Source organism: Xenopus laevis, chromosome 2L (assembly GCF_017654675.1).
Source record: "Xenopus laevis strain J_2021 chromosome 2L, Xenopus_laevis_v10.1, whole genome shotgun sequence".
Taxonomy (NCBI): Eukaryota; Metazoa; Chordata; class Amphibia; order Anura; family Pipidae; genus Xenopus; species Xenopus laevis.
Window position 1 is genome coordinate 100,223,104 of NC_054373.1, and position 19,721 is coordinate 100,242,824.

Here is a 19,721-nt window from a genome sequence, read left to right on the forward strand (position 1 = left end):
AGCCAATGACAGCCCTTATATGGCACCCCCAGGAACCTTTTTCATGCTTGTGTTACTCCCCAACTCTTTTTACAATTGAATGTGGCTCATGGAAAAAAGGTTGGGGACCCCTGAAATACAGTATATGCAGGCTGCATTTAGCAGTTGCTTATATGTTTGGAAGCAGTTAAAGGAGAATTCAACCCTTAACTAAAATAAAAACCCTACCCCCCCTACCCAATGTAGACCACCCTCCCCCCAAGCCTAGGTGCCCCCCCCCCCGGAAATGCCCCTAACCTTTTACTTACGCCTCGGTGTAAATTTAGGGATCACAGTTCACAGCAGCCAGCCATCTTACTGGTCTGGTCTCAATCTGAGACTGAGACCGGCAATGCAAATTCTTGCTCTGAAAATTTTGACTACTTTCTAATGGGTATTATATAACTTGAAGATCGTCTCAACAATGAAGGGAACTATGTATCTATTAAACTGCTGGGCATAGCAAGCTACCACAACGTGAAGAGCTGGCACCCTGCATCTCTGGCCATCTCATTAAGCATGTGTAAATCAGTTGCTATGCCAATGGAAGCCTGAAGGTTTGGTCAGTCTGTACGTCAGGAAGTAGCATAGTAACTACTGTATATGCTATAAGAATAATTCATTAAAAAAGGCAATATTTCCCCCAGACACATTCATATAATAATATTTGCTGGTGTTCTTCTATGCTCTCTTGTTTCCACATATACAAAATTACTCATTTATTTTTCAGCTGTTCATTACATATTTTATTTTTGAACATTTTAAAAAGGTTAATCTGCCCAGCAAACAGTCCTTCACAGTATACAGAAGGCCACTACAGAGTCCAGCTTGTGGGTTGTCTGATGAATTCTACATCTGTGTTAGCTTTGGCTGATCAAGCAGATTTGAAACAGCTGCTACACTGCAGTTCATTTTAATGTATGACACAATAGTCTGTGCAAATTAGACTTTCCGGTGCATTCTTCTAGGTTGAAATCGGGAGCATACTTCAAACAATTAATTGCCTTTGCAGAATCCCACAATATCTCCTTATTGTCCAGGTATCTAAATATAGTATGTATATGTAGACAGTATTGATTCAGCTCACTTCATGAGCAAGTTGACTGTTAGCTCCATATAAGAAAAAATACTTGAAATTACTATTCGTAGAAAACTATATCTAAAACTTATTTTACATTGAAGCTCTTGTATTTGTTAGCTTTTTTTGGGGGGGGGGGGTCAGTGTATACACCCATTTATTAGGTATACATGTTGGTATTTTATAAATATCTATCAATGATGATAATAATATGAAAATATAGCATTTTGTTTCTATTTCAAGACACAAAGCCCCCTTTAAACTTCATTATCTGTCTCATTCTAGATGTTTGCTTCAGGGTCTAGAACAGAACATTTCTCCCTCACAGCAAATGGCTTGTGTGAGGGCATGACTTCTATAACATTGGTCCAAAATTTTCTTTAAAGGTCAGCGCTAATTGAAAGCTCAAGGGAAAAGTATGAAAAAAGGAAAAACGATGAATTTTTTATAGTGTAGTATTTTACTGGGAGTTGTAGTTCCACAACCAAAAAAACTATTTGGTGCACTTACCCTTTAAAATTCACCACAGGTGGCTATTGGATGGGTACTTGCAAACGTTTAAATTTAGTATGTGCACATCACGATTAGTGGAGAATAAAATTGTAGGGTAATTCTTCTGAGCTGGAAGAGGTTAAAAATGCGCAAAAATAGTGTAAAACCCTTTTTATTAAATATCTAAAAATAAAAAACCAACTGGTTACACTCACATTTTAGTAGTTAAAACTAAAAGGCATAGCTGGCTGACGTCACATCCAAGCGTCCAGAAAGCAAACAAGCAGCAAGCGGATCGTGGAGGAAACGCTGGTCGGGACCCCAACAGCAACCGCTGAAAAAGACTTGCAGCAGTACGGACTTGCACGGATAAGTGATTATATGCCTGGTTATAACTACTAAAATGTGGGTGTAACCAGTTGGTTTTTTAGGTTTTACACTATTTTTGCTCATTTTTAACCTCTTCCAGCTCAGAAGAATTACCCTACAATTTTATTCTCCAGTAATCGTGATGTGCACTATAAAAAATTTATTGTTTTTCCTTTTTTCATCATACTTTTCCCTTGAGCTTTCAATTCAAAGAAAATTTTGGACTGTTGTTTTGCACTCGAGGAGAAACGAGGATCGTCGGGTCGGACAACCAAGGGGAAGATTCAGAGACTTTGGTCATCTAACTTTTTATAAGTTTATATTTCCTTTATTTTCTATAACATTGGGCCAGATTCAACTCAGCAAGTTATATCAAGCTTTATCACGTGAAAAGGAATGGACGAGATTCAATTCGGGGAGAAAAACTTTTCTCCTAATTCAGTTCCAGTTCACATGATGAACCTTTTTCTCACTGAATTGAATCTGTTTTGTGAGGAATAGATCTAAACCAGGAGTGGTCAAAATGAGGCCCCACAAATCTTGCTGAACTAGAGCTCACAGAATTCCACTAAACTTGAATATAAGCAACATCTGAAGATCTGCTGGAGGCTCTGTCACTGTTTCAGTTCAAGTTTAATCAAAAACTTTGATCACAGGTAATCTGCTGCCACTTGTATGTAATAGCACTGTGTTCTTTATATTTTGCTTATTATGAGATGTAAAAATCAGCTCTACTTTGATAAGTTGAAGAGTGCTGGTCATACATACAAGGCAGAGCATTGATTATCTAGATTGATTATCTAGGGAGTTGATAGAGTATCATGCTGATATGGCTACTAAGGAGTATTTGAAATTTGTTGACAAAATAAATATAAAAAATGTTGGTTTAATCAAAAATCAGATATGTATCCAGGTACCAGTAACTTATGATTTATGACACGTGGGAATGTTTTTAATTAGCTCAATGTTTTTCTGTTTTTGTCTCTGATGCAAAAAGTTCATGGTGTGATTTGGATATGTTACATCAACAGTTGGGAGTCCAGTGTAATTAGTTTAATAAAGGCATTTATGTAGCCAAGAAATATACAATCAACCAAGCCTTGTTATTTTAAAGTGATATTTTCCAGAACCACGGTATAGTGGCTATTATAAAAGCAAGGAACACAAAAATGCAGCGCTAAAGTATTTCCAATCAAAAATATACCATTACAGAGACATTTCTCCGACCCTATCAAGATCCAATCCAGTTAGAGTGAGAGTTGCAGATGACTTCTGAAAATGCCCTAAACTCTAGGAGAGCTAGAACTGTTAAAACAGTGTTGGCAGCTAATAATAATCAGGGCTATGCTTTGGTTACCCTGTTCTAACCATAAATACCCAAGGAGTTTTCCAGTATGTTGTAAACTTGAGAGGCAGTTCAAGGCAGAGGTTGACCAACTTCCAGAAACATTTTAAATTTCGGATGGTTATTGAAACTTTGGGCTCATGCTTAAAGAGATTCTGTCATGATTTTTATGATGTTGTTTTTATTTCTAAATGATACTCTTTACACTGCAAATAATTCACTCTACAATTTAAAATTTCTGAACCATTAAGTGTATTTTTTTAGTTGTAATATTGGCGTGTAGGCAGCCATCTCAGGTCATTTTGCCTGGTCATGTGCTTTCAGAAAGAGCCAGCACTTTAGGATGGAACTGCTTTCTGGCTGTTGTTTCTCCTACTCAATGTAACTGAAAGTGTCACAGTGGGACCTGGATTTTACTATTGAGTGCTGTTCTTATATCTACCAGGCAGCTGCTATCTGGTTACCTTCCCATTGTTCTGTTGTTAGGCTGCTGGGGGGGGAGGGAGGGGGTGATATTACTCCAACTTACAGTGCAGCAGTAAAGAGTGACTGAAGTTTATCAGAGCACATTTCACATGACTGGGGGCAGCTGGGACACAATATGTCTTGACAAAGGGGTTACACCCCGAAACGTTGCATCCGCAATAAATGAGCAAGGGGTTTCCCTGCTAGAAGCAACCCATGCTGTGCCAGTGTTTTCTTGCTTTTCATGGGACACAATATGTCTAGCCCCATGTCAGATTTTAAAATTAAATATAAAATAAATCTGTTTACTCTTTTGAGAATCGAATTCAGTGCAGAATTCTGCTGGAGCAGCACTATTAACTGATGCGTTTTGAAAAAAAAAATTCTAATGACAATATCCTTTTAAGTTTTTGCAGTTTTTCTGTTTTTTTCATGCTGAGTATCTCCCTTCCCCCAGCTGCAGCTTGTTAGGCTGTGAGATACGGAGCAGCTCATTGCAAGGAGGCTTTTCAGTGGACTTCTGATTTGTTGGAATTTGTCAGGAAGTGCAAAGTTTTCTGTTACCTTACAAAAAAGAAGAACCTTAGTTAATTAGAGGAATAAATGCAGGAAAAGGATATATCTTTCTTTTATATTATTTATTATGCAGAGTCAAGAAAGAGGCTTTTGGAAGCTATATAATGTTTACAGATTTAATCAGATACTGCTGGACATATGTGCAGTGAAATCAGCAAAAGAAATCAGAGCTATTGTTACTGCAAAAGGCCAACTGGCACATATGTTTTTTTTCCAAATTATAGCGACACTTGGGTTAATATCTTTCTGGGGAGATGCAACTGACTGTCCCATACTTCCTAAATGGAAAACAAATTAAATTCTGAAAGCTTGTTAGATTTAGAAATTGCTATCAAATGGATGTGCTCAGCTTTCTTGGTATTTCCCTATGTGCATATACATGTGTTTCTGGTTTCCGGTCTCTCCTCCAGCACTGAACGGAAGCCTCACACTGTCTTTTAATGTAAGTCATAGTGTCACAGTACAATGACAAATATCACTGGCTCACAGCCCCACTTAAACTTCTCATTTTGTGTCACTCAAGCTTACTAAGCATAAGCAGACCCAGTGGTGATTAACATTTGCCTTAACTGTTTTTCAACACAAATCAGTCTGTAGTAGGTACTTGTTGAACCCGAAACCCTGTAAGCAAATCTTGGGGCAGATTTATTAAGGCTTGAGTTTTCGAGACTCTTGAGTCAAAAATCAATTTTTTGGATTAATAAAAAAACTCGAAGTATTTGATGATTTATTATACCCTGACCTTGGAAATACCTTGAATCTGAAAATACACATCTAAAACCTGTCAAGGTCAAGTAGGAGTCAATGGCAGAGGTCCCTTGAATCATTTGAAGATGTTAAAGAGGAACTCCGGCTTCCAAACCAAAATTTGATAAAGAGGCCCAGGTAACTCAAAACCCCTAATATAACCATCACTGTTATAAGTTTCTTCAAAATGTATGAATTTTGCCATTTTCTATGCTGAAATCCAGCCTGAATCCAGTTTGACAGTTTTTCTGCTTCATTTGAAATTCATGGCAGGAAAGTAGGGACTAAAACACTGATGTTACAGATTGTAACAAGTACTCCACAGCTTACAGACAGCATGCAGGAACTACATAACCCACAATGCATTGCACTGTGATGTTCTATTCCTTATTGAAATCATGTGGGCAGGGAATTGTGGGGTTTGCAGGATGCAGGCTGAGGACAGATGGCTGTTGATAAACCTTACAAATCATGAAAAGTCTGCATATTTTTTAATTGATGTATTTTGCAAAGTTGCTTGAAATTGTGTTTACTTTTCAAAAAGCTTAAGCTATGTTTTTGCGGAGTTCCCCTTTAATAGCCTTCATGATGTTAGAAATTTTTTTGGTGGGTTTCGCTCGAAAACTTGTTCAATTTGAGCTATTCAAGTTTTTTTCCACCAAAAACGCAGTCAATGCGAGTTCATTCAAGTTCATTTGAGGTCTAAAAAAGCTCACATAGCACTTAAATTTGACCTTTGATAATTAACCCCCTTGGTGTTACATGGCCAGAAAATAAACTGGAGAGGAAGTTTATAGAAACTTGCTGAAATTAATATTTTTTGGCTTTAAAACTGCCATTTCTACATTTTAAAAAATGTGTAGAGTTTGGCCAAAGATTGCTTGCAGCAGCTAATTAAATGCTTGTTTCAAACATCTGCTAACTAAATGCTACTTAGTGATTGTTTGCTATGGGTTATTGGTACGTTGAAATACCATTGGGTGTTGTGGACTCAAACCTTTCTTATATTTTTCTGCGCAAAGTCCCCTTGTACACTGAACTGCATGGTATTGTCAGGCATGCAAACCTTTGGTTATAAAACTGAAGCTTGGTACTTAATGTCGCCTGATAATGTATGTTAGGCCTGCATCATAGTTACATAGCCCATGAATCATGCGGATCACTTACACCAAACCAAAAAATTGGTGTCAATCAAAAAACCTTTACGAAGTCCAACCAATTCCCCATGCTGTCTGTCATGGACTTGCAGCACGAATGCAGTGTTTGAAAGGCTACTACAGTTTACTGGATTGTTTTTTTTTTTTTTATCTCTGTGACATGTAAACTGTATAAAGCATAATACAGCTTACTTCCAGTTCCTGGTACCTATTTGCGTCATGGTAGGATTAACTATGGACATTTTGATAGTATCAAATATATTAATCTAAATGCAAACAGTCCACGAGCCACTCCTACCATGTTCCCTGTGATTTAATGAAACATGCTTTCCCACCACTCAACCCATTTCTCATGGTTGTTTAAACTGTACATCAATCTACTCTTTATTACAATGGAGGAAACTATTAGCAAGTGCATGCTGAAGGAGAACTAAAGCTTAAAAAAGAAATAGGCTACCAATGCCTATATTTGGTTCTATAGCAGCCTTTTATCTGTGTAAATATGTGTCTCAATCGCTGTCCCCACTGGTTCCCATATTCATTTATTTTCTACTGATTTTTCACACACTCTGGCCTTTGGACCCACACACACAATATACATTATATATACAATATAATTAACATTTAACTTAGATTTACATTGCACGGCAGCATAGAAATCAGACGTAATTAATAATTAGTCTTGTGGCACCAGCTTTGGCTCAGTAGTTGCTTCTTTTATTGATTTCTGAAGACCCATAAGCTTAGCTTCTCAGCAGCTGCTCTGAGCCTGTGCAGTTTTATCTTTTTCTTTAAAGGAAAACTATACCCCCCAAACAATGTAGGTCTCTATTAAAAGACACTGAGTAAAACAGCTCATGTGTAAAACCCTGCTTCATCTAAATAAACCATTATCATAATAATATACTTTATTAGTAGTATGTGCCATTGGGTAATCATAAATAGAAAATTGCCATTTTAAAAAATAAGGGCCGCCCCCTGAGATCGTAAGATTCACTTTGCATACATACAAACCACATGTAAGGTCACATGAGCCAATTAACAGACAGAGTTCTGCCTTTTGCTTCCTCACTTCTTCCTGTTACAGTTAGTGTTGTAGTATTTCTGGTCAGGTGATCTCTGAGGCAGCACAGATAGAGTCACGAAATGGTGGTTCAAGGCAAGAGATGTAAAAGGGCAATATTTATGTAAATATATATTCCAGTTTGGTAAGATTCTTTAATATGTCATTCAATTTGATATAAACTATCTGTTGCTTAAGTATTCATTTTGGGGGTATAGTTTTCCTTTAAAGAAGGAAGACAAGATCATCAGTATGAATTTACTTGATGCATGGTTCATATATATCAACAAACCCCTGTGCTTTGGTAAAAAACTTGCACTGTAGAACCAACACTGTTCCCATTCCTGTTTTATGTTACTTGTACCAGCATCCCCACTACTAGAGTAATTAGTCATAGGCTTTCCGTCTGTTTTAGACTTTTGTTATCCTATTTCCTTAATATTGTCATACTTATACTCATTGTAACTCAGTACTAATTATATCTAGACTTCTTGTAAATTGCTCTTTAAAGTAACAAAACATTTGCAAGTCTAAAATATATGTATAATGAAATTTAAACAAGTGATTTTTTATAAACATAGGCAAAAGACATACAAATATACAAGCATACAAATATATGGTAAAATATGTATTGCGCTAAGTTTTTCCGAAGTTGCCTCATGAGGAAACTTAAGGTGACTCCAGAAAAAAGAAGCAACGCATATGTATTACCACCGCTTAGTTGCCCACAGAAAAGGAGATTTTTCACAGGCGACTTTCTCCTCATGCGTCTTTGCCCTTATATGACATATTGTACTGTCTACAACAGATCTGATCATTCAGAACAGGTAAATGTGAGTCTACATGTTAGCAGCTAAAGCAGATTTCTAGTTTATTTACAAAATAAATTTGTTGTAGAAGACTTCATAGAATATATCTTATGCCGTGGTTACAATCACCTTCTACATTTTTTAAACTGAAGCAATTTAGAGCTACTCAGGACACATTCTTTATTTTTTTTATTTGTCATTTACGAGAGATTACTTCAGCGGGATGGCTTTCAACAGAAAGGCAGTAAAAAGCCGCTCATTTTCTTAGCTCATTAAGCTTTCTCTGATAGAGATAAGTAGATCCCAGAAGACTAAAAGTTCAGTATAATAATTATCCTGCAAAAGGAGCTACATAAGATATGACAGAGGCCACACTTGCATAATGCAAACAAATATTGCACAGAATTCCATACCCCCAGGGCATGTTTTGTCATGAAATCTTTTTTATGCTTCTACTCAGTCCTGGGCAGCTTTAATGTATTTATAGCTAATAGTGATAAATGATTATATCATATATATATGATACCCAGAAAAGGTGATTCAACAAGCCCAGCAAAGGGTCAGACATCCTAAGGGGAAAACTAAACAGACGCAACGTGTGCCATTTGTCACCCAGTTTCATAACAATAGCGAAGCTATTGGTAAATTACTACGCAAGCATTGGTATATTTTACGAAATGCCTATCCTACCATACCAGAATTTAGAGCACTTCCACTTTAGTGAGAACCAAACCCAAGGAGACTCATACATTTTGGGGAGGTAGATCTAAGGGTATGTATCCTTGCCTTAGCTGCGTACAATGTCCCTTTGTATTGAAAGGCAGAGAGTTTATTCACCCCCAGACTGGCCAACAGATACAGCTAAGAGGACACTTCACGTGTATTTCAAAATTTGCGATTTACGTGTTGACATGTCCGTGTGGTCTCATCTATGTGGGTGAGACCACCCAGATGGTCAAATCACGTATATCGCAACATCGGTCTAGCATTAATTTGGGCAATACCACATTACCTGTCTCAAAGCATTTTGTTGATTTGGGACACACGGCAGATCAGCTTAAATTTATGGTTTTGGAAGTAGTACCGCCCATGAAAAGAGGGGGGGATCGAGAATTGAAACTTAAAAGAAGAGAGGTATGGTGGATTAATATGCTCAAATCTTTATATCCTCGGGGTTTAAATCGTGATTATGACCTGTTTTTGTTTCTATAGATACATGTATATGATAATGCTCTGTACCTGTGTATATGCAAATTTTGAGGTCATTTCCTGTTTGTTGCCTATATAATGTGATACCTGTGATAAGCTGAGAGAACTCTTTTTGGGCTTGACAAAGGGCACATATGCTGTCCGAAACGTTGCCTTGAGTGATGCTCTGATCTTTTAATACACTTTTTTGCAATTGACGAGTGCTGCTTCTTCTTTACATACTCTATTTGATGTGGGGATGTGACGGCGTCTCCTATTGGAGCGAGCACCGACCAACACAGCAAGTATACTTCTAAGAGTGCTGGGGCACCCATTGTATAATTTTCTATATATATATATATATATATATATATATATATATATATATATATATATATATTTTATATATATATATAATATATAATATATATATATATATATATAATATATATATACCTATTCCAATACTTCCAGTATTAAACATGGATGATAACACTCATCAATGTATCCCTGGATATAGGTGTCTGATACACTTGGATTGTAAATGTAAGCTCATCCTGTTACAATGCTCCACAAACTAATAGCCTCTTTTTAAGTGTCTGTCCATTTAAGTATAAGGTCATCTATATAACATGAGTAGGATTTAATATACTGCCTATAGGGATTCAGTTGTCCATTGACATGGGACTAGCCTGGTGTATGTATGTGTGAACTTTGCTCACATAGCAATCCCCTGTCTGGTAAAAAAAAAATAACAAACATAAAGAATCATAAATAGAATATCATAAATATTGGGATTGGTTGATATTGTATATGCATATATTGATACTTGAATGTCAGGATATTGAGGGGGGGGGGTTTAGAATATATGAGAAATTATTATTTTGATGCAGAAATAATGATATATTGCATATACTTTGGTTTTTAAATTATTTGTATATTGTGCTATAAAAGGCAACTGACCATGGGTAACCCCACCTCTGGTGCAATGCCAGAATGAGGCAAGAAACATGTCAGGTTAAATATCCTGTAATGTGACTTTGAGGAATCTTTTGCCCTGAAGCTTTAAGATGAAGATTTATAAAGTATTGCTTTTATTGTGTGTTTTTTGGATAAAGACAGTCAAAAGAAATACCTGGGAAAAAATCAAGAGTTGGTTAATGTTGCAATAGGTTACAAACACATTTGTCTTTAGGGGTCATTTACCATTTGTGGGACAGGGTGCAAATGTGTAAGCTGTCATGTCTATCGTTTTTTGCACCCACAGAAGAAAGTCCTTATGCCCCAAGGTGACTTCTAATATCCTCATATATTGCAACAGGGGGTATTTTATTCATTATAATACACGTTTGAGTGAGTCATGTGACAGAAATGACATCACTAAACTTCGATTATAACCGATGACATCACTAAGCACTTTTTATAATTTACAGGATATGCATGGCTCTTGTGTATAATATCACATATATATTCTGCAGCACATTGCAGAAATGATGCTTTGATCACATCAATTCCTGCTCTGGTGGAGCCTACAATCTAAGGTCCCTATCACAAACGCACATCGGGCATTATTTATTATGAGTAATTAATATAGATATCCATTTAATACCAAAGGCTTTACGAACTGTTGCTTACAATTGTGTGTCTGAAAAGGATCATCTTTTTTAACTTCAAGGCAACTGTATGTAGGCTTGAGGGGAAAAACTAAGTGCACAGGAATTTCTACTTCATATTGTTTTAATATCTTTCCCATGTCTCCAGTTAATTCTCTTATGTGCGCCAGAGGCAAATCTTACCATCTCTTACATCCCTGACAAATCCATCTAACAGGAAATAAAACTATTTAATCTGCTGCTTCCCCCCTCTCAAATAAGGGAGGGTAACATAGTTTATGGTAGACTGTGCATAGCTCACTTCTGATCTTTCTGCCTCCTTCTTCTTACTGACGTTTTCTTATAGCAACAAGGTCTTCTGCCCAGGCACATAAATTTATGTTTTTGCTTTTAATTGGCACCGCGGTTTTCTTACCTTTTTCTGTTCAGGCTTGTTGAGAGTTGTGCTTTCATAATAAAAGTGTTGGTCTACTCTGCTTAGTGTTTTGAGAGTGCAGGATTATTTTCTGCATGGGACTGAAGCAAAATATGTTTTGTGGCCAAAATATGTGTTTTGTTCACTTAAATGTGTTATGTTTATGGTGGTAAGTAAGTGTCTTAAAGATGTTGACAGTATTTTTAGTGCTGTGTATTGTAATGCTGGAATAAACAAGAGCTGGTATCATTTGGCACAGGATGCAGTACTGGAACAGACAAGCATGAATTTGCTTAAGCTGGAAAGTATCACTTTATAGTGAAGACAAAATCTGCTTTTTTACCAAGTTTGCTTACAGTGACGTTATTTAGTGAGATGCTTTGGAAGTGTGCCATTGTTAAGCTTTAAAGGGACGCTAAACCTCAAGTCCAAATTTAACAAACCTTTTATACATTGCCATATGTTATTTAAAAAAAAAAAAATTATCATATGAAGTTTGTATGTAAACTACAACCTTAAAGGGGTTGTTCACCTTTGAGTTAACTTTTAATATGATGTAGAGCAGGGGTCCCCAACCTTTTTTACCCATGAGCCACATTGAAATTTAAAAAGATTTGGGGAGAACACAAGCATGAAAATGTCCCTTGGGATGGCAAATAAGGGCTGTGATTGGCTATTTGGTAGCCCCTATGTGGACTGGAAGCCTACAGGAGGCTCTACTTGGCACTAAACTTGCCTTCAATCTGCAATTCAAAAAATAAGCCCCTGCTTTGAGGACACTGAGAGCAACATCCAATGGGAGATCAACATGTTGCTCACGAGCTACTGGTTGGGGATCACTGATGTAGAGAGTGATATTCTGAGACAATTTGCAACTGGTTTTCATTTATTATTATTTGTGTTTTTTGCGTTATTTAGCTTTTCATTCAGCAGCTCTCCAGTTTGCAATTTCAGCAATCTGGTTGGTAGGGTCACAATTCCCCTAGCAACCATGCACTGTTTTGAATATAAGACTTGTATATGAATAGTAGAGGGCTTGAATACAAGAATGAGTAATAAAAAGTAGCAATAACAATAACTTGTAACCTTACAGAGCATTTGTTTTAGATGTGATCCCCATTTGAAAGCTGGAAAGAGTCAGAAGAAAAAGGCAAATAATTAAAAAACAATTAAAAATAAACAATGAAGACCAAATGAAAAGTTGCTAAGAATTGGCCATTCTACAACATACTAAAAGTCAGCTTAAAGATGAAACACCCCTTTAGAGGTAATGGTCGATGGGGAGATTTGTTGGCCGCTATAAATTTGCACTACTGTGGGCGTCAAATCTCCCGAAAATGCTTCTTCACCAACAGTAATTAAAATCGCCCTTACAAAGTGTGAGGAAACTTTGGGCGACTACCTACGAAATGTAGGTTTTACCACAAATCTCCCTGTTGGCTATGGCCCTTAGTTCAGCATCACTGCAAGCTGTTATTGTGGGTGGAGGAAAAAAGGCCTCATTCTAGAATTTTTTTATCCAAGATATTATTTCTGAAAAGCTCCTAAAAACATTGCACATGTATTTGTGAATATTACAAGTTCCAGATAAAGTGGTTTACTTTTTAAGTTTATTGCTTATTTAAATTGAAAGCATTCACTTAACACATATTTTGCGAAACACTTATCACTTTAAAAGGTGTTTACAAGCACTGGCACGCTGCCATATGATATGGCTTCCTATGATTGTAGGGCATATAACAGGTAATTATACTTATCCCCACGCCTGCCTGTGAATGCAGATAATTATCTCTCATAGCTACAAATTATACAGGATTAAATAAAAGTAGCAAAGCTGTAAACGGGGCTGTTTTAGTTATCATGGAATCATCCTTTTCTGCTTTATCATTGATAGAAACAGTATATTTGATATGACCTTCCTCACCACTTCCTACAGATACATTACCTGCATTATAAAAGATGGCCACCTGGCCAGTGTTTTACTGGTCCAGACAGATAATATGGTTATTAATGTCAATGTTTTTATTGGGGAAGCAGGTTAAGTATATTGAAGTGTCCCCATTTTTGTGGGCAGTCCAGAATTACAGGTTGTAAGTAGGGTTGCCATCTTTTTTGGAAAATAATACCGGCCTTCCTATATATTTATCTTTTTTCCCTATTAATAACATTGGGATCAGGCATCAATTTTACCGGCCAGGTGGCAACCCTAGTTGTAAGTGATGCTTCCCTTTGTAGTCAGTGGAAATTAGTCGTTCTCACATTGCCTGTAAAAGCAAAAGCAGAGAGGTGCTTATCTGCATAATGAAAGACAATGTTATTATCATATTATCTTCTACATAAATTCTGAAAAAAAGAATAGGAAATAATTTTACAGCCATCATCCTTAGCAGTATATTGTGCTCTTGCTGCTTTGTATGTAATATATATATATTTGTATGGCTGGTTTCCAATGTGCTCAGGCACTGCCCTCCCTTTTCTGCACATGCAGGCATCATCTTGCCAAGATTGCTTTTTATTACTGAACCTATCACTGCTCAAATTGAGAGCCACATTCCTTGCTTCAAAGTGAAAATAGGTTAGAGTAGCTGATGTCCTAGTTATTTAATCTAGTCTGTCATCTGGAGGTCTTACTTTGTCTGTGATATTATTCCACGTTTGTGTTAACCTAAATTTTTCCTTTTACCACTTGTGTATTACAAAATTCAACAAACTAGCCATCTTGACGTTTATATAAATGCCATCTTTACATTCACACAAGAGTTACACTTCACTGATATTATTTTCTAGTGCATACATTAATTATCTTCTTGATAAACAAGGATGCTAAAACCAGCTTTGTAATTGTAGCTGGCATTGGTTACCTTTTCCAGAATCACAGCAGATGCTGGGGCTTGTATATCTGCAGCAGCTGAAGTTGAAGGTAGCCCTTCCCTGAAATGATGTATCCAGAATGTTGAAAAAAAAATAAACATTCCTGCGGTGAATGGAACAGCATTTTCAAAAGATCTGTTAAGGTTGCAAAAATGAAAGGTTTTGTTTAACAGTTAAATAAAGAGCTGAAGCACTTTAGCTTGGGTAATCATACACAGAAATGCTTGTGTATGCACTTTGTATCCTTCTCCAAATAAAACACTGAATTGAATAAGTCATAGATTTTCTTTTGTGGACAAGTTAACGTCCAAACACAGAGAAAATAGGAGGAAAAATATTTATAATTTTTTGTTTCTTTCTTTGCAGCTCAAATTATGGAATAAGTTCAGAATTTCCAACATTCCCTCACTCATATTTATCGAGGCCTCTACCATCAAGACTGTATGTAGAAATGGACTGTTGTTAGTAAGAGATGACCCAGAAGGTGAGTAAGCATGTCATTGTTACTAGTTATACTTATGAACTTACCATATTATTGTAAGTATAAAACCAATATTGAGGAGCTTACAGGGAACATACTGAACTATTAAAAGCCAGACAAAGCTTCTCAGCATGTTTGCATGGAGCTAAAGGGGTGGTCCACCTTCAAGTTAACTTTTAGTATGTGATAGAATGGCTAATTGTAAGATACTATTTAATTGTTTTTCATTGTTTATTTTTAATAGTATTTTACTTATTTTCCTTCTTCTTCTGACACTTTTCAAATGGGGGTCACGGACTCCATCTAAAAAACAGACTCTCTGTAAAGCTACAAATGTATTGTTATTGCTACTTTTTATTACACATCTTTCTATTCAGGCCCTTCCTATTCAAATTCCTGTCTCTTCTTTAAATCAGTGCATATTACTGATACCGCAAACTGGAGAGCTGCTGAATAAACGGCTAAATAACTCAAAAAACACAAATAATAAAAAATTAAAACCAATTGCAAACTGTCTCAGAATATCACTCTCTACATCATACTAAAAGTTAACTTGAAGGTGAACAACCCCATTAATCCTTTAAAAAAAATCTGTTCACTGGATAATTGAGATTTAAACATATACAGCTAATTTTTGGCCAGAGTATTTTATACCTTGTCATAGACAAGAGCTGGAAACCTGTGGCTTCTCAGAATCCTTAGTCCACCCAAGCATATATTTATATTACACAACATTTTGTTGGGCCCCATGGGCCCTAGGTACAACTTTGTCTATTTGAGTTGTGAGTGCCTACATACTACAGAAAGAGATGAAGTGTTTGTGTTTTTCAGATAAACATTTTTGCACATTCTGGTCTTTTGAAAAGGAAAAAAAAATTATTTGTGAAAAAATTATGTGTGGGCACTATATATGTGTGTGGGTGGAATTAATGCATTTCTGGTATTTTTATTATCATTTTATTTCTGACTATTCTGCAACCATATATATTTATATAAATGATAGTTTTTGAATTTCTGCTTGTCAGGAGAGACATTTATGTTTAAATTATACTTTAAATGTGATATTTTGATTAAATAATATCTTCTATGAATGGTACTGGATAACTGAAACAACTTAGAACTATGCTGTTAACACATTTTTTATGCTAGCTCGCTACACTGATTAATTTCCTATGTATGTTTATACTTCACTTATACACACAGAAACATCACAAAACTGTAACCCCTGACAGCTGCTGTTGACTTGAGTTACAATTACCAGGGTGAAATGTATGATAAAATATTTCCCTCATTTCCTTTTGGTACGCAAGTACAAAAATATGCAGATAGTCGCAATTTGTATTTGCTTATCCCCATCATATTACCCTTTGTGAGCCCTTTTTTGTGGTGTTTATGAAGTTTGTGGTGTATCTTGCTGCAGCCTGACACTTCTTGAAGAGCTTAATAATATTCTTTTGGCTGCGTATTTATTTTGATGGCTTATAAAACCCCTTCTGGGGAAATAAGCAAGGACTGCCTTGCCATGCATTGCAGCATATGTGCTCATTTTGCTTCATTATAACCACATTAAAGCTATGCAATATAGTAAAAATGTTCTAGAGGCTGCTTTATAATTTTTAGATATTGATTATACATGAGAGTAATTTTGCCTACATTTTAAACAAGTGTTCCTTGGAAAAGGTCAGATCATTTTAAATAGAACTTTTACATGTATCCATATAAAGATAAGTAAAACTTTTTCGGGCCAAACTTTCAAATCAATAGGTGTAGTTCGTTTGTCTTTGCAGCCATGTTTGGTTACTAACCCAAGCTCTGTCGCTTATCTTATAGACATGATGCCTACACTCCACAAACTGGCTAGTACAGACTGTGTGTATGTGTTGTGTTTGGAACTTTGCATTTAATTGTTACTGTTCTTTTTAGGACTGGAGTTTCCTTGGGGCCCAAAACCTTTCTGTGAAGTGATTGCTGGCCCTTTAATCAGGAACAATGGCCAGTCACAGGAAAGCAGCACTCTGGAAGGGTCTTATGTTGGTGTCTATTTTTCTGCACATTGGGTAAGCACTACCACCTGAGCATGTTTGACTACTTTTTAAAAATACATTTGCAATAATGGACTTTAATAGGGTGTGGAATTATTATAACTTCAGTGGGGATCACAGGTATCCAGTTCACTTTAGAAAGGGCAGTTTATGTCACAAGATGAGACATCATCCTTTACAATGTGCAACATCTGCTAATTTGCTAGAAATGCCAGATATTGCTGGTCCTATGATAGTTTGTAGTAGTAGTATGGCCACTACTTAGGCAGGTAGGAGTGTATCCGTGTGCTGCACAAAGCAGTTCCTGGCCACTAGTAGCAGACTAGTAATAATATTCCATTTATCAGTTTAATAGATCTCTTTAAAACTAATGGGAATATGGCTTATGATAATAAAGAAATGTGGGTTTGAAACATTCTTTTTTAATTTATTTTCTATTACTTTCGTGTGTGTTTAGAATATTATCCTTATGGGATTTTAGAAATGGAATTTGTCAGTTCATTACCCGTGGCTTGTTATTGTTCAGTTGTATACAAATTTTAACTCTGTAAAAAAGTCTAATCAGCAAGCATAACATGCAGGGTCCAAAAGGTTTTTTTTCTTTAGTATGTCTTTTCTTTCATTGCTATTAAAATGGAATCGGCTGCTTTATTAGCTGGGATATGAATTTATATAAATATGCAGTATTACTTAATGTCGATTCTTAACTTTTACAATGTTACAAGGAGACCTTAAACACCACTAGGAAGTCATGCCCTGCAGTGTTGTCTTAAGAAAATAGAGACATGTGCGACTTTCACTTTTGACACTTGTAAAGGGGGGCACTTGGCAGGCAGCATTTCTTAGTGAGGAATGACAAGTCAATACATCCGTATGCAATTATCCATTGGAATACATATTTTACTGTCCTCACCAAAAGGTCCGCATTTTTATAATGACATTTTGGTGTTAAAGGAAAACTTTACCCCCAGAATGAATATTTAAGCAACAGATAGTTTATATCATATTAAGTGGCATATTAACGAATATTACCAAACTGGTATATATATTTAAGTAAATATTGCCCTTTTACATCTCTTGCCTTGAACCAACATTTTGTGATGGTCTCTGTGCTGAGATCACCTGACTAGAGATACTACAACTCTAACTGTAACAGGAAGAAGTGTGGAGGCAAAAGACACAACTCTGTCTGTTAATTGGCTCATGTGACCTAACAAGTATGGTTTGTTTGGTATGTTTGTGTGCTCTGTGAATCCTATGATCCAAGGAGGTGCTCTTATTTTATAAAATGGCAATTTTCTATTTAGGATTACCCAATGGCACATACTAATAAAAAAGTATATTAATATGAAAATGGTTAATTGACATGAAGCAGGGTTTTACACATGAGCTGTTTTATGCAGTATATTTTTATAGAGACCCACATTGTTCGGGGGTATAGTTTTCCTTTAAGTAGTTTTCAGTCACATAGAAAATCTTGCTGTCATGCATCTCCTCTGCATCAGCCAATCTCTCCCTCTGCCCTTCTTAATTCTATAACCTTTCTGTGATGGTGTTTGTTATTCCCAAAAACTTCCAAATACTTAATTATCAAGGAATCCCCTAACACACTACCATGTAGTGTATAGCTTGCAGTTGCGCGTGTGTACTATAACACATTTGCATTAAATTTTTTACTCCGCACTAACAAAGTCAGTCATGCAGCTAATAATTTATGCAGCTCATTCAAGTTTGTAGTAACAGTCATGACCATCCATATTGTACATTCTTATTAACCTGAATATCTGTACTAAGTAATTATTAATAAATATGTGAATATATATATATATATATATAATCCAAAAAATGAAGGAAGCACTCACGGCAGATTTTTCTTAGAAAAACTTTTTACTGGATCATGCAAACATCAACGCGTTTCGGTACCTCAAGGGACCGTCATCCTGATGACGGTCCCTTGAGGTACTGAAACGCGTTGATGCAGTTGCAGGGCTTGATCAGAATGAGTGTGAATTGCAATTGAATTGCAGGAGAGAGGAGTAAATTTGGGAAGGGATTTGGGGGCCTGAAAAATAATTTGCTGTGGGGCCCAGTAATATCTAGTTACGCCACTGCAAGTGACATTACTAATACCCCAGGCAGTCCCATGTGGATTTGCCGTTGCAAAGTGCAGACATTGAGCAGCTGTATCATAACTACTGGATATGTAAGACATCAATAACTAACAGGTGCAAATGTGCTCCAATGAAGTAACCCATTGCTATTTTAAATGTACTAGGCTGGTCAAAGGTTAATTGTTGGTAAGTTGCACTTGGGTTAATGCACTTTTGTGAATTTGCATTTAAGTGAGCGAACAAGCCCTAATTTCAGCAGCAGGCTGCACTCTCATCTTGTGCTCTGTTTATCTGCCTTTAAAGGAATAACTGGCAACATTTTGGGCAACAATTATTATTATTACTAACATGTATTTATATAGTGCCAACATATTTCGCAGTGCTGCAGCAATTTAAACTCTGCAATAGTTACTAATGTTAATTTAACTTCTGATCATTTGTTAGGTTACCGCCTATTAGTGGAATCAAGCCAGTCAATGAATATAACTGAAAAGCAAACTTTTAAAATCTCTTTAATTTTAACTTTAATTTTAATTTTAGTATAGTGATAAATACTTGTTTTATTGTCCTTTAGTGTCCTCCATGCCGCAGTCTCACTCGCGTTCTGGTGGAATCATACCGGAAAATTAAAGAATCTGGACAGAAGTTTGAAATTGTGTTAGTCAGTGCTGACAGGTAAGTTTGGACTTTGAAGCACCAGAAACACATCAGGTGTGGTATGCTACATGATTGAATAAAGGAGAAAAAATGTCCAGTGTTGCGTTAATCCATCTTTATTTCTCCTTTGATAAGTAAGGACATTAGCAGACAGATTTCAGGCCTCCGAGCTCTGGCACGTCAGAACTGGGATGACTATGAGCTCATTTGTTTTGCATGTTCTG

The 19,721-nt window shown here is 36.3% G+C and overlaps 1 protein-coding gene across 1 annotated transcript in view; it reads left to right on the forward strand.

Annotated features, from left to right (window-relative positions):
• The window catches only part of nxn.L (nucleoredoxin L homeolog), an 81,302-nt gene that overhangs the window by 37,259 nt on the left and 24,322 nt on the right, over positions 1-19,721 (forward strand). Inside the window, exons 2-4 of the mRNA XM_018246918.2 lie at positions 14,573-14,690; positions 16,611-16,744; positions 19,415-19,515. Coding sequence (XP_018102407.1) covers positions 14,573-14,690; positions 16,611-16,744; positions 19,415-19,515 — 353 coding nt within the window. The remainder of the gene's footprint in view (positions 1-14,572; positions 14,691-16,610; positions 16,745-19,414; positions 19,516-19,721) is intronic.